General features: G+C 44.7%; 1 protein-coding gene across 4 annotated transcripts in view; it reads right to left on the bottom strand.

The window, feature by feature from the left end:
* LOC139244536 (coiled-coil domain-containing protein 158-like) overlaps positions 1-13,791 on the bottom strand; it is a 319,231-nt gene that overhangs the window by 236,774 nt on the left and 68,666 nt on the right. For all 4 annotated transcript variants that reach the window (XM_070871035.1, XM_070871037.1, XM_070871039.1 and 1 more), the window contains 2 exons: positions 12,862-13,189; positions 2,814-2,890 (listed from right to left, as the gene is read on the bottom strand). In XM_070871035.1, coding sequence (XP_070727136.1) covers positions 2,814-2,890; positions 12,862-13,189 — 405 coding nt within the window. The remainder of the gene's footprint in view (positions 1-2,813; positions 2,891-12,861; positions 13,190-13,791) is intronic.

Below are 13,791 nucleotides of genomic sequence, written 5' to 3'. Positions count from 1 at the left end.
AAACCAGACCTCCATTGTGGCCACGATGGAACTCGGGTTGATGTAAATGTGTGTGGAAGCTACTAGTCCGGACATGTGGCGAAACACATCAACAAATTTTGGAAGGAAACTCTATTAACATGTATGAAATTATTTTGTAGAATGTTTAACCAGTGATACCTGATGTTTTATGATTCAGTTTGTGAAAGAATCAAAGAGGGGATTGATAAGAGTATTCAAACAGGCTCATTTAGACAGACTGTGAAAATTCACAGACCCCCAAGTCAAGGCTGCTACATGCAGTTCGGCATGTTGCATTAACTCATCAATCAACTTGACATTTTCGGACCTTGGGTAGTGAGCCAATAAGGTCAAAGAAGGCGAGCTCTATTCTGTAAATTGAACCCGGTATAAAATACAGCCATTTTGACCATGTGTCTCAGTAAGACAAAGGAACTGGCAATCAGCCAGCAGCTTGTTACTCTCTGCCAAGATTAAAAAGTTAAAACTACTATCGGAGTTCGTATTGCATTGGAAATTAAGAGATCTAACACCACCCCTCACACTCAGCCTCATCCTTGTCCAATCATACCAACTAAACACACAAGGGTAGCCACTGGAGTGTTTTATCCAATGTTCATGTTAAGTTTCTGTTAATGTGCTGTCAAACATTGAAACCTTTATTTTCAACATTTTCCATTCTTGGACAGATTTGTGTGCACCTATGGAAGTGGCTTAGTGATGTGCAGTGAATGGTGAGACATAACGGTACATCCTGCAATGATGGTGAGTGTGAAAGGAATGGCTTGGGCATTGTAGGGATGCTTTATGATGTTGGTGTGGGGTGATGCCAATCTGGCGCATCATGTGGCAGCCAGGGTGTACTACGTCAAGTGAAGTAAATCTGGCCATGGTGAAGCCATCCCTGGCCTTCCGGGCATCAATGTGTTGATGCCCTCTGTCCTGTACAGGATCAGGTGATTGCGGAGAAAGTTGGCGTTGTTGTTGATGCTGCTGGTGCGGATCGTGGTCAGATTCTAAGGGCCAAGGTATGACAGTATAAAGGGCACCCATGTTGATGGAATAGATGGCAGGTGAAGTAGAGATGACAGAAGCATACTGTCAATGGTGAGAGACTTCTTCCAAAGAGGTAATACTAGATGGAGAGTGGAAAGTGGAAAGTCTGCAGATTCTGTGCTAGAAGTGAACTGAGAAACAGTTTGTGGCTGAGGAAAGTGATCTGTTAGGAGGGAGCTTTTACTGTACATTTGAAGCCATCAAGTAATCAGCTGGAGCAATGGCCATTCAACTCCTGCCTGAGGTTGACAACCATGATCTCCAAAACAGTGAAGCCCATGTGGCCATGAAGTTAAAGTCAAAAGTAAGTTTTTTTAAAAACCGGTCAACTAAATGCTAATGGTTTTAATTGGGTTGCCTGCTGCTGCCAGTCGGGTCTGCTCAGCGCTGACAGATTTGACATTGGGAAAGGCGGGTTAAGCGGCCTGACAGCTGACCCGCCACCGAGCCCGTCCAATGAACCCTGGAAAATCTTGGCCTGAGAATTTTCAGCATTTTCTGTTTTTATTTCAGATTTCCAGCATCCACAGTAGTTTGCTTATAATTTGGTGTATTTGAAACTTTAAAGGAATAAGAGAACTCATAGCAGCACCAACTCGAGTAGCTTTGATGGAGAAAACACACACAAAGGGTTGCAGTGGAGAGAAATGTTAGATAGTAGAGACTGTCTCCTCAATGTTTTTAGACTGTTCAATGCACTATTCGGAGCCTCTGGATACCAGAGTAATAAGAATTAAAATAAGCAACATGGCTTCCCCGATGGCACAGCCAATTAAAGCATCAAATAGTTGTGCCATAAAGACCAGGGAGGTCCCAGGCAGAACTCCCAATCTGTGCTGTGTTAACTGATCTCACACCTAGGAAATTTACCCTCAGTGCCTCGGTAACAGAGGGAGAAAGCAGCCAAGCTTCCCATTCCGGATTGTTGTGCGGCAGCTCCTGCTGGAACAGTACTGGTTGGAATGTCAGGCGAGGACAGGATCAGACTTGGCTGCAATGCCTGCACAGGCACAGCTGAATAGCCTACTGACGTTCACTGTCTAAGGTTACACACAAAGAATGGTTACTTGGGCAATGTACCAGAGGCAGCTCGCTACCCGAGCAAGTAGTCAATACTTTTAGGATAGGATGAAAGAAAATTGGTAGGAAAAAAATGTATTAAGTTGCAATTAAATTAAAGTTGGGTACTGAATCTCAGGCTTTAGCCAACATTACAAGGAATTGCAATTCCTTTACAATTAGCATCTGTGTTTTTGAAGCATTGATCATAATAATGAACTAATATTGAGCTAATAATAAAGCAAGCTGGAATTTTTAACAAATGCAAGGATGTGCTTGTTACAATGGTGCAGCACTTTAGAATTCTGGTGCAGTGTAGCTTTGCACCTGAAACTTCCTACATGTGGTACAACCAAGGTTAAACCAACCACCTAAGGAAGGAAAAGGGCGATTAAAAAAGGTTACCACCGGTAACATTCAGTTCAATAGCAAAATACATAGAGGTTGAGAGTAGAACACCCTCTCAGCTAGGAATGATGAGTGGCAAAGGGTGAACCTGAAAGGGAAAATATATAGACATATCTTAAAAGCACAAATTTCAAAATTTTACATTGACCATGTAAACTGTTTAGGGAGGTTTTAGATATCTATTTTTGTTCTTTTACCTCAGTCCCTGCACCTCCCCCCCACCCACGCAATCCAAGATTATCAATAACTACAAATTAACTTGCAAGAGATTGATTATTAAAGTGTGTTACCGGTCTTGATGTTGCTTAAGCAAAACCTCAGTTTTGCTTTGCGATTCAATTTTCAGGCTATCCAGCTGTTCTTGAATCTGAACCAAAACAACATGGATCAAGGAGTTATTTTAAAATATCTAATTCAACTAGCACACATAACAATACTGAACTGTTTATCAAAAATAATAATGGACATAAAACGTGGCAATATCTTAACTTTTTGTCAAAAGTTGGAATATTCCTATATCTAATTTCTAATGAATAAAAACTAGTTGATCTCCTACAGCTCCATTAACAAAATGTAAAAAAGTCACTCTCGTATGCAACTGTTCTTCCTTCTCTGTCACTCCATAATTCTTTCATTTCCTTATCTGTTTTTGTTTATTTTCCAATTTTTCTGCCTCTTACACTTCTTCACTGTTGTCTCTATTTCATTGTTTAGCTACTTCCTCTCTCCATCTTTTTTATAAATCTCTCTCTCTCTGCTTCCCCTCCATCTGTATGTCTGCCACTCTCTCTAATCTTCATTGATTTATTCAATTTTTTTTGACAACTTAAAAAAAAAACGAATGCATTCATGTTAGTGCTAGGAAATAGATCGCACAGCAATTCCCAAGTCAGGTATAGCCCAACCATATGCATACCTCGTCATAACAATGTTCACTACCTATAGCAGCTGTGTGACATTTTTTTCATTTTTCACACCAGTCATTCTTGGCCTCTCGGTGTGAACTTGCCAATTAGTACCAAACACAGGTAGGTTTGTGCTGTAAGCTTATGCCTACTTTGGATTGAGAATATCTAAACTCATTTCATTTGGGATTCTTATAACAGAGAAGACTTCCATCTCAATAGCTCGGGTTGAAATTAAACTCAGAACACAAGGTAAAAAGCCAATGTTAAACCAATTGATATATCCACTTCCTTATAGTTTACACTTCTATTAGAGCTCAGTGGCAGAAACAACTTGCATTTATATAGCACCTTTAACATAGTAAAACATCCCAAGGCACTTCACAGGTGCTGTGGAGGAGACAATTAATTCCATGTCGTCGCATGAGGAACCTCAGAGCACATAAGGTGATGGGCAGGAGGCCTTACCCACGTTGGCTATATTGAGACAGGCGTTCATACCTGCACCTGAGCGATGCAGACTTTGTCAGAACGCAGCCTTCTGACAAAAGTTGTAACTGAGATCTGTGAGTTAGTAAAAGCAGACCTGTAACTTACAAGCGTCAGGAGGACTGTTTTGTCAGTTGAAGTGAAGGTTACAGCTGAACTTTCATTCCATGCAGCTGGATCATTCCAGGCTACAACTGGGAATGTGTGTGCCATTTCTCAACATGCAACACATATCTGCATTCGGCAGGAGACTGCTGCACTATATGCCCGGAGGAATGACTATATAAAGTTCCCCATGACTGCCCAGGCAATGCGTGAACGGGCTTTGGGCTTCTCCAGGATTGCTGGTTTCCCAAAGGTACCCGCATCGCCTTGTGAGCACCTTTGGAGGATTCCGAGATGTACAGGAACAGAAAAGGTTTCCACTCCATTAATGTGCAGCTCATGTGTGACGACATGCATTGCATCATGTCAGTTGATGCGAGATACCGTGGGAGCACCCATGATGCGTTCATCCTACGCGAGATCGTTATATCTGCCATGCTTCAGCAGCAGCAAGCAGGGCAGAGCTATCTACTGAGGGACAAAGGGTACGGCCTCACCACCTGGCTCATGATACCCCTACGTGTAACCCGGACGGAAGTTGAGCGGGAATACAACATGTCGCACATTGCGACGCGCAGCATAATAGAGAGGACCATTGGCATCTTGAAACAGCATTTCCGATGCCTGGACCATTACGGAGGCTACTTGCAATACAGATTGTCGGTCAGTTCGCTGTTGTGTGCTGCATGCTGCATAACTTAGCCATCATGAGGCAGCAGCAGCTGGTAGTAGAAGACCCACCTGAGGTGAGAGTGGCTGACAATGATGAGGAAGGTGAAAATGACGAGGACGAGGAATCCATGCAACTAACTGAACCCTAAGCACGACGCCGAAAGAGGGCGGGCTGTCGTGCCCTTTAACAATTGCACTAGCCTTGCGATAGCAGCTGATCCGTGTGAATGTTTTGCTGCCTGAAGGCTTAGTGGCAAATATTCCAAATGGACCATGTTTACTGTTTGGACCTGTTCCGTAATGCTGTGTTGTGTTAATGGAACAAATTATGGAAATGATTCTTATTTACTTCAAAAGTTGCATTAATAATGGATCAAATAATGGAAATGATTCTTTAGTTCAAAAAGTTGTTAATAATGGAACGAATAATACAAATGATTCAGTTATAATGTAAAATATATTTTATTCAAAAGTTTAACATTTGTTTGTACTTAACTTAAATAAAAATATTCTGTTATCAAACTTTAAAACTTTCAGTTAAGATCACTTACAAACTTTAAGATCACTTATAAACTTTTAAGATCGCTTTCAAACTTGTAATTTTATGTAACTTACAAAAAACGTTTAATTTGAGAACAGTTACAACAGTAACAACAATAACAAGAAGAGCAACAAGGAAAGGCTGCACCCATCTCTCCTCCACCTTATTGGGTTGAGTAGGTTGGGCCTCTACTCATTGGAATTCAGAAGAATGAGAGGTGATCTTATCAAAACGTATAAAATTATATGAGGGGGCTTGACAAGGTGGATGCAGAGAGGATGTTTCCACTGATAGGAGATACTAGAACTAGGGGGCATAATCTTAGACTAAGGGGCCGCCCATTTAAAACTGAGATGAGAAGGGTTGTAAATTTGTGTAATTCGCTGCCTCAGAGAGCTGTGGAAGCTGGGACATTGAATAAATCTAAGATAGAGATAGACCGCTTCTTAACCGATAAGGGAATAAGGGGTTATAGGGAAGTGGACCCGAGTCCATGATCGTATTAAATGGCAGAGCAGGCTCGAGGGGCCGTATGGCCTACTCCTGCTCCTATTTCTTATGTTCTTATTCTAAGACCACCCGCTGCGCTTGGTCTTGGTGACTCCACCCCTGCCCGCAGGAAGTGGTGGAATGTTTGCCATGTTGGTACCAAGCTTATTCTTTGAGGTAATGCGCACTCTTTGATGGGGGGGGGGGGGGCAGGCGGTAATGTGGAGGGCCCGGCTTGGGGCTCTTCAGATACTGGTCTGGGATTGGAGTGGGAGTGGCAGTTGATTTTGTCAATGGCACGGGGGGGGGTCTGGGCGAGTTCCCTTATTGCAGCAGCTAATTCCGACATTCCCTCCCTCATGTGCCCTGACAGTGCGTCAACTACTTGCAACATTCCCTCCCTCATATTCGCCGACAGTGTCTCAGCTACCTGTGACATGCATTCCTCATGTTGAGCAACAGTGTGTCAACTATCTGCAACATTCCCTCCCTCATGTGCCCCGACAGTGTGTCAACTACTTGCAACATTACCTGTCTCATTTTCACTGACAGCGCTTCAACTACCTGCGACATTCCCTCCCTCAAGTGCACAGACATTGTTTCGGCTGACTGAGACATTTCCTCCCTCATGTTCCCGGACAGTGTTCCTATTTCTCGAGAAACGTCTCCCGACAGTCCCGAAACCTCATCACCCACCCCACTGATGGTGTCCAGGAGTGATCGGGTAAGGTCAATGCTCTCCACACTCATTGCCATCATCTGAAACACATCTATTCGACCCTGTACCTCAGGAGAACACTGTCGAGCTCTCCTTTCCTTCCTCACCCTGGGTGTGGCTCACTGCATCCCACTGGGACCCACAGCATCAGACGGTGGGGCCCTGGGTGTGTCTTGCTGCATTCCACTGGGACCCACAGCCTCGGACGGTGGGGCCCTGGGTGAGCCTCACTGCAGCCCATTGGAATCCCCAGCCTTGGACGGTGGGAAACCATGGAATGTCCCAACACTCAAACCACTCAAGGAAGGGGTTGGCACCTCAATGGGCGGCACCTGCACCTCATCCAAAGTAAGTACAACAGTGGGGCCTTCATCTATCCCCTCTCCCTCTCCCTCTCCCTCAAGCTCTTGGTCTGGAAGGTGGGATTGGAAGATGTTCTCTTCAGGCTCGTCCGCTTCTGAATCTTCTTCTGCATCATCAGGGTTGGCCTCAAGCTCTGCAAAATAGAACAGAACAGACAAATGTTTAGCAGCAGAGGAGGGGGCAGGGTGGGTGGTATGAGTGGGCTCACATAGCACAGTCAGGAGGCTGATTTGAAGGACTACGATGAATGATAGTACATTGCATCAACCGAAGCGTCGCTGCCGGAGACATCCCCATGAACCGAAACATGGCTAGCCCGCGCAGTACTTAACATTTAGCAAAATCAGACTGTGGAATTTGTAGGACTTAGCCTCTCCATCAAGTGTGGGCCCAGCTTGTGCAGTGGTGGTTGCTTTGATGGGTGCTGCCTGGAGAAAACCAGTGACCCTCTCTTCCAAGGGTGTCAGTGGGTGCAGATTTGCCGGGTCTCCTCCTGTTCCAGTTCTTTCTCATTTGTTGTGTGCAACTTTTCTCTGCAAAGATGAAAATATAACTTTTTAAAGAGAGGGTGTCTTTCTGCTGGGTGGGACATATGCAGCTGGTCACAATTACAATTGCAATTCCAGTGAATAAATGAAAATATTACTTACTACTTGACCAAGGTCCTGCCACTTCTTTTTGCACTGGCCTCCAGACCTCGGGGTGGTCACCACTGCAAGTTGGTTCCAGCATTTCTTCATTTCTTTCGGTGGAACTTTTGTGTGACCTCTGCTGGTGTCCAGCTCGTGCCATCTGCCCTCAATCACAGTAACTAGTACCTCTACTACATCTTCTAAGAAATTCTTGGTCCTTGCACCGCGTTGCATCTTGTATTGTAACTCTGATTTTTTGCAATGAGAATTAAGGTCCTCAAACACAACTGGCTCTTTAAAAATGGCCGAATGCAGACTGGGAGCTGTACTGGACATGCGTGCCATAGGAACACGTCAAACATGCCATTTTTTTTTCCCGCACATGCATAGTTCTAGGTTCTCTCTCCTCCCCCCCCCCCCCCAGGCTACAGGACAGGCTGCATGACGTCAACTTCAAAAAATAGAACGGGGAAACTTGCTACTTTTTTTTTGGAGTAGTTAGGGCCAAGAGAAACGGGCGTAACTCTGGCAATACGCCAAAAAACAGCATTAGGGAAAATTGAGCCCAATATCTGTCTCCGTATCCTTAGGCAGGAGTAATGGACAGTCAGCTAGGATTCCCAGACCTAATTTATATCCAGAAAACATACTGCCAAAAATTGTACGCAAGACACCAGGCTATTTAAAAAAAAATACAACAAGCACCTTTTCTATGCAAGAATCAAGGCTGATACGCAATGCAAGTTCTGTTACATGGCTAAAGCAACAAAATTGGTGATAAAAATAATGAATTCAGAAGATGACCATGACTTCAAACTTGGCAAATTATATCAAAAATACATATGGTGACAAAAATGATCGGATATGAAATTACATTTCCACACTATTAATACAAAGATGTTTAGTATTTCAACATTATCCTTCCGATAGTCATAATGCTGACTGTAAACTTAGTGTTAGTTTGTTACCTCATGCTGCTGATGAAATGTGATCACTTGGATTGCTTCCAGGTGGGGTAGTTACAACAACTTACATTTATACAGAGCCTTTCACATAGAAAAAACATCGCAAGGCACTTCAGAGGTGCAAGAAAAAAAATGAACAGAGCAAAGGAAAAGATATTAGGAGGAAAGACCATAAAAGGTTAGGATACCTGCGACCAATGTAGGTCAATGCTAATAGGGCTGAGGGGTCAGGGGAGCACGACTTGATGTGGAATAGGATATGGAGAGTACTGAGTGGGTAGGCTACAGAGGCTGGCCAATTGAATCTGGAGGTGATAAAGACATGTATGAGCAGATGGTTAAGGCAGGGGTGGAGGCAGGTGATATTATGGAGGTGCAATTCGGCAGTCTTTGTGATGGAAAGGATATGGGGTCAGAAACTGAGCTCAGGATCGAATAGAATGTCACGATTGCGAGTAGTCTTGTTTAGCCCGAGTGTAGCTGGGGAGGGGAATGGAATTGGTGACAAGAGTAAGGAGTTTGTTGCAGGGGCCGAAAGCAATGTCTTAAGCCTTACCAAAGTTCAAGTGGAGGAAATTGTAGCTTACATTCCTGGGATGAGAGGGTTGTCCTCGGAGAAGAGATCGAGTAGAATAGGACTATATTCTCTGGAGTTTAGAAGAATGAGAGGTGATCTCATTTGTTGCATATGAATAAAGAGTCTGACTGGACACTGTGAGCTCAAAGTAAAGTGTGACCGTAGTCATTTATTGCAGGTCTCCAGAGTGCCTCTCCAGCCTGTGAGGCCGCTTTAACTACCTGTGCTCCCAAGGGATTGTGGGATGCCTTGCGACTCCAGGGGATGAGCCGTCTGGTGGCTGTTCAAGGTATATACAAGTTTACATACATAACAACACTCCCCCCGCCCCACCCCCCCCAAGTCAACAGTGTAACTATTTACAAGGTGAGTCGATCTGGGGCCTTTCTTTCCTTGGTTGATCTCAGTGCAAATGCTGGTCTTGGTGAATTGTTTGCTGGCCCCTCACTGGCTGCTGTGCAGCTGGCCTTGCTGGGCTGCCTGGTGTGATGAGTCCTGCTGGGCTGCTGCAGGAGTTGGGTTCAGCTTCGTGGCCAACTGCGGTGTCAGTTGCCACTGGTGTGTATGTTGGGGGGGGTCAAAGAAGGTAGGGTCCAAAGTGGGTTGCTCAGGATAGTCCGTGAATCTGTGTTTGATTTGGTCCAAGTGTGTCCGGTGAATGGGTCCATTTGAAAGTTGATCCGAAACACCTGCTCCCCTCTTTGGCCTCAATAGTGCCAGGAAGTCACTTGGGACCTTGTCCATAATTCAATACAAATACAGGATCATTGATTTCAATTTCACGTGACACGTTTGCGATATCATATGTACTTTGTTGAAGCTGCCTGCTCTCTACCCGTTCATGTCAACCAGGGTGAACTAACGAGAGCCTCGTCTTAAGTGCCCTTTTCATGAGTAGTTCAGCAGGTGGAATCCCAGTGAGTCCATTTAATTCAACCTTCAGCATTATCGGGGGACAATTCGTGGGAAACGTGTGCACCCCATATACCTCTTCCTCCTCAGTCTGAGGCTCTGGTTCGTCGTGATCCGCCATGGATCTGTCCTCCTCTGCAACATGGTGGTTTGCAGGATTAACAGGGTTTGCAGCTCACCTGCACATACGTTAGAGGTGTCCCATTGTTCCACAGCCCTTGCAAACGTACCTTTGAAGTGGCATGAATGGAAACGATGATCACCCCCGCATCGCCAACAAGGTATTAATGGCGTTGCATTCATCACCCTTGATGGTGGACTCAGACATCTGCGAACATGCAGCTGCAAGTATGTGGGGCCTGCGCTGTATGTTGCGATTTGAAAACAACATCACTTTGTTCACAGTACTTGTAGCAGCACTCGTGTGCCGAGAGATTTGCTTCGTATTGTCACTGGTGGCAATGAACACCTGAGCTGTCGCTATGGCCTTATTCAAGGTTGGGGTCTCTACAGTCAAAAGTTTGCGAAGTATCACTTCATGGCCAATGCCAATTACGAAAAAGTCTGAGAGCATGTGCTACAAATGTCCTTCAAAATCGCAACGTCCTGCAAGGCGTCTTAGCTCGGCGACATAACTCGCAACTTCCTGGTCTTCAAACCTTTTGTAGGTGTAGAACCGGTCCTTCACCATCAGAACGCTTTCCTTCGGGTTCAGATGCTCCCGGACCAGTGTGCACAAATCGTCGTATGATTTCTCTGTGGGTTTCGCTGGAGCAAGCAGATTTTTCATGAGGCCATACGTTGGTGCCCCGCAGACAGTGAGGAGAATCGGCCGTCGTTTGGCAGCATTCGCTTCTCCTTCCAGCTCGTTGGCCACGAAGTATTGGTCGAGTTGCTCCACAAAGGTTTCCCAATCATCTCCCTCTGAAAATTTCTCCAGGATACCTACTGTTCTCTGCATCGTTGGATTCGTCATCTGTATCTCATCGCCAGTTGTTGTATATGAATAAAGAGTCTGACTGGATACTGCGAGCTCAAAGTAAAGTGTGACCGTAGTCATTTATTACAGGTCTCCAGAGTGCCTCTCCAGCCTGTGAGGCCTCCATAAGTACCTGTGCTCCCAAAGGATTGTGGGATGCCTTGGGACTCCAGGGGATGAGCCCTCTGGTGGCTGTACAAGGTATATACAAGTTTACATACATATCATTAAAACGTATAAAATTCTTAAGACAGCTTAACAGTGTAGATGCCAAGAGGTGGTTTCCCCTGGCTGGAGGGTCGAAAACTCGGTCACAGTCTCAGGATAAGGGGTAAGCCATTTAAGACTGAATGATGAGAAATCTCTTCGCTCATTGGGTTGTGAATCATTGGAATTCTCTACCTCAGGAGGACTGTGGATGCTCAGTGAGTGTACTAAAGATTGAGAGCGATAGATTTTTGGACTCTGGAGCAATCAAGTGATATGGAGATAGGGCAGAAAAAGAGGAGTTGAGGTAGAAACTCAGCCATGATCTTCCTGAATGGCAGAGCAGGCTCGAAGGGCTGTATGGCCTACTCCTCCTCCTATTTCTAATGTTCTTATCCAAGACTGGATGTCAGACAAGCAAAGGGAATGGAGTGGCCAAGAGAACTGTGAGAGAGGCACAGATGGGTATTGTCAGCATAAATGTGGAAGATGGCCCCATGTTTGTGGATATTATCAACAAGGGGTAGGTAGCATTTATGAGGAAGGAGAGTAGTCTTGGCTCACCTGGATAGTCCTGGAGTAGTGGGTGGTTTTGGCAAAGAAAATTGAGACCCAATAGAGCTTGATGTGTTCCAGCCAGATCTGGTAATGGATGGCTAAACTATTTGTGCACTAGATGAGCTCAAGTCTGCACTCCTTGAAACTCAGCGAGAGAAGATAGGTGCTATACTGGGAAAATAACTGGGATTGGGGTGGGGAGGGGGGAAAGAGAGAGAGGGGAAGAGAGAGAGAAAAAGGAGAGAGAGAGAAAAAAAAAAGAGTTTTGCTGGGGTAGGGAGGAGAAAGAGGTGAGTTTGTGTTTGAGCAAACAGATAGCTGCAGAAGTATCATTCGGCCCACATTTCGTCAGGAGTTGCTCCGTTTTTTTTTGGAGCAACTTGATTTTTCTGGAGTATCTTTTTAGTTGCAATTTTGGCCATTTAATTTGCGTCAGTGTAAGTGAGTTAGTTAGGTTTTTTTTTAAAGTTTAGTTTTTTTTTCAAAAGCAGCCACTTACGCCTATTTTGGCTAGCTAAAATTTACTCCAAACTAACAGGCCAGCGTAAGTGGGCACTCTTGTACGTTCAGAAAAACTTTGCAGTGACTTAAGAAATCAGCGCAGGCAGCCAGAGATTGGGGGTGGCGGGGAGAAGGGGGATCTTGCAAAGCACTAAACACCTTCACAACAAAATTAAAGAAGCATAAATACATTTAAAGCACCAAGCACTAAACAAATCAGTACATTTGCACCAAACACTAAAAGTAATAAGCAATTAATTAATAAAAAATAGAAGGAACCCTGCACCTAAAGCACCAAGACCAAAGTAATAAGCAATCAATCAATCAGTAAATAACAAATAAAAAATAGAAGTCCTACCTTAGGGAACGCAGCGGGCGGGGAGCCCATTCAGCCAGGGCTAGGGACGGCGTGCTTCGGGCCCCTCCCACAGCCTGCAGCGCGTACTCTCAGATTCGGTCTGCCAGGAGCAGCTGACTCTAGCGTACATGTGCAGAGGCCCCGGCACGGTTTTCAGTGCCTGGACCTGGTTCCACCCCCAATTCACTAGGCCACCCTACGCCATCACCGAGAAGAGGCTGGGGAGCGGCCAGAATCGAGAGGAAGATTTTCGGCGCGCTTGAAGGTGGACAAAAGCGGCGCACTTTGGGTGAGGGTACTAGAAAAAGGGGTTGGGGAAATTTGAGCCCATTGTTCCATTAGAAATCTGAAACTGACAATCACTTACTGGACCAAGTCTTCCCTTGTGGTAGGAAACGTCAGCATCCATATCCTTCAGGACTTTATCCACCGCTGTGCCCATGTTCTGAATATGAAGGTTGCAGATGTTTTCATGTTCATATACTTTCTTGCCAGTGCGCTCCTCATAATGTATCAGTGCTTGATGGATTTCATTTAGCACAGTATCGTAGACATGTACCTTTTTCCTCAGTTGCTCAATCTGAGTATTGGCATCTCGAACAGTCTCACCTTGCATACGATTAACTGTTTCAAGGTCTTGCACTGTGTTGTGTAGCTTGAATATCAATTCTCCTTGGTCCTGACTTTCTTTCAATCTGAAATATAATACATATCTACTGATTTCAGCAATGCCTCTTGCAAGGTTCCATTAATTCTTAGCCTGTTACTTGCACCTTTCTATCACGTATTCAGCAGGATTTACATCTTTAAATCAATCCAGGCCATCAAATATGATTTTTGCATTAAAGTAGAAAAATGCAACTGGGAACACTACAGCAGAATGATGAACGATGGAAAATAATAACCAACACACTCGCCCAGTGTCACCATTGCACAAAATCTGGTGGGTTGTCAAAAGGCAGCATCATCTGAGAAGTCAGCATGGTTTCAGCTCTGGAATAACGTGTTAATGCATGGTGACTTCAGGAGAGGGCAGGGAGAATAATAATTGAAAAAAAGATATATCACAATTTTTTTTTAATAAAGGTTTCTCTTACTGGACAAAATACACAACCCCTGGTGTGCTGTAAAGCTACACAAACAAGGAATTTTCCAGTTGCAATCCCTGGTCTGTACGGATTTAACTGATTTACAGCTACCTCGTTCTACAACTGGCCTCAGTAGCTTTGAGTAGGGATGAAATGGAGGGGGAGAAATCAGCCAGATTTCCCGCACCTGATGGCTTCCAGTGCTGAAA

The sequence above is a fragment of the Pristiophorus japonicus genome, chromosome 2, assembly GCF_044704955.1.
Source record: "Pristiophorus japonicus isolate sPriJap1 chromosome 2, sPriJap1.hap1, whole genome shotgun sequence".
Classification (NCBI taxonomy): Eukaryota; Metazoa; Chordata; class Chondrichthyes; family Pristiophoridae; genus Pristiophorus; species Pristiophorus japonicus.
This window is presented reverse-complemented; position numbering and strand designations above follow the sequence as displayed.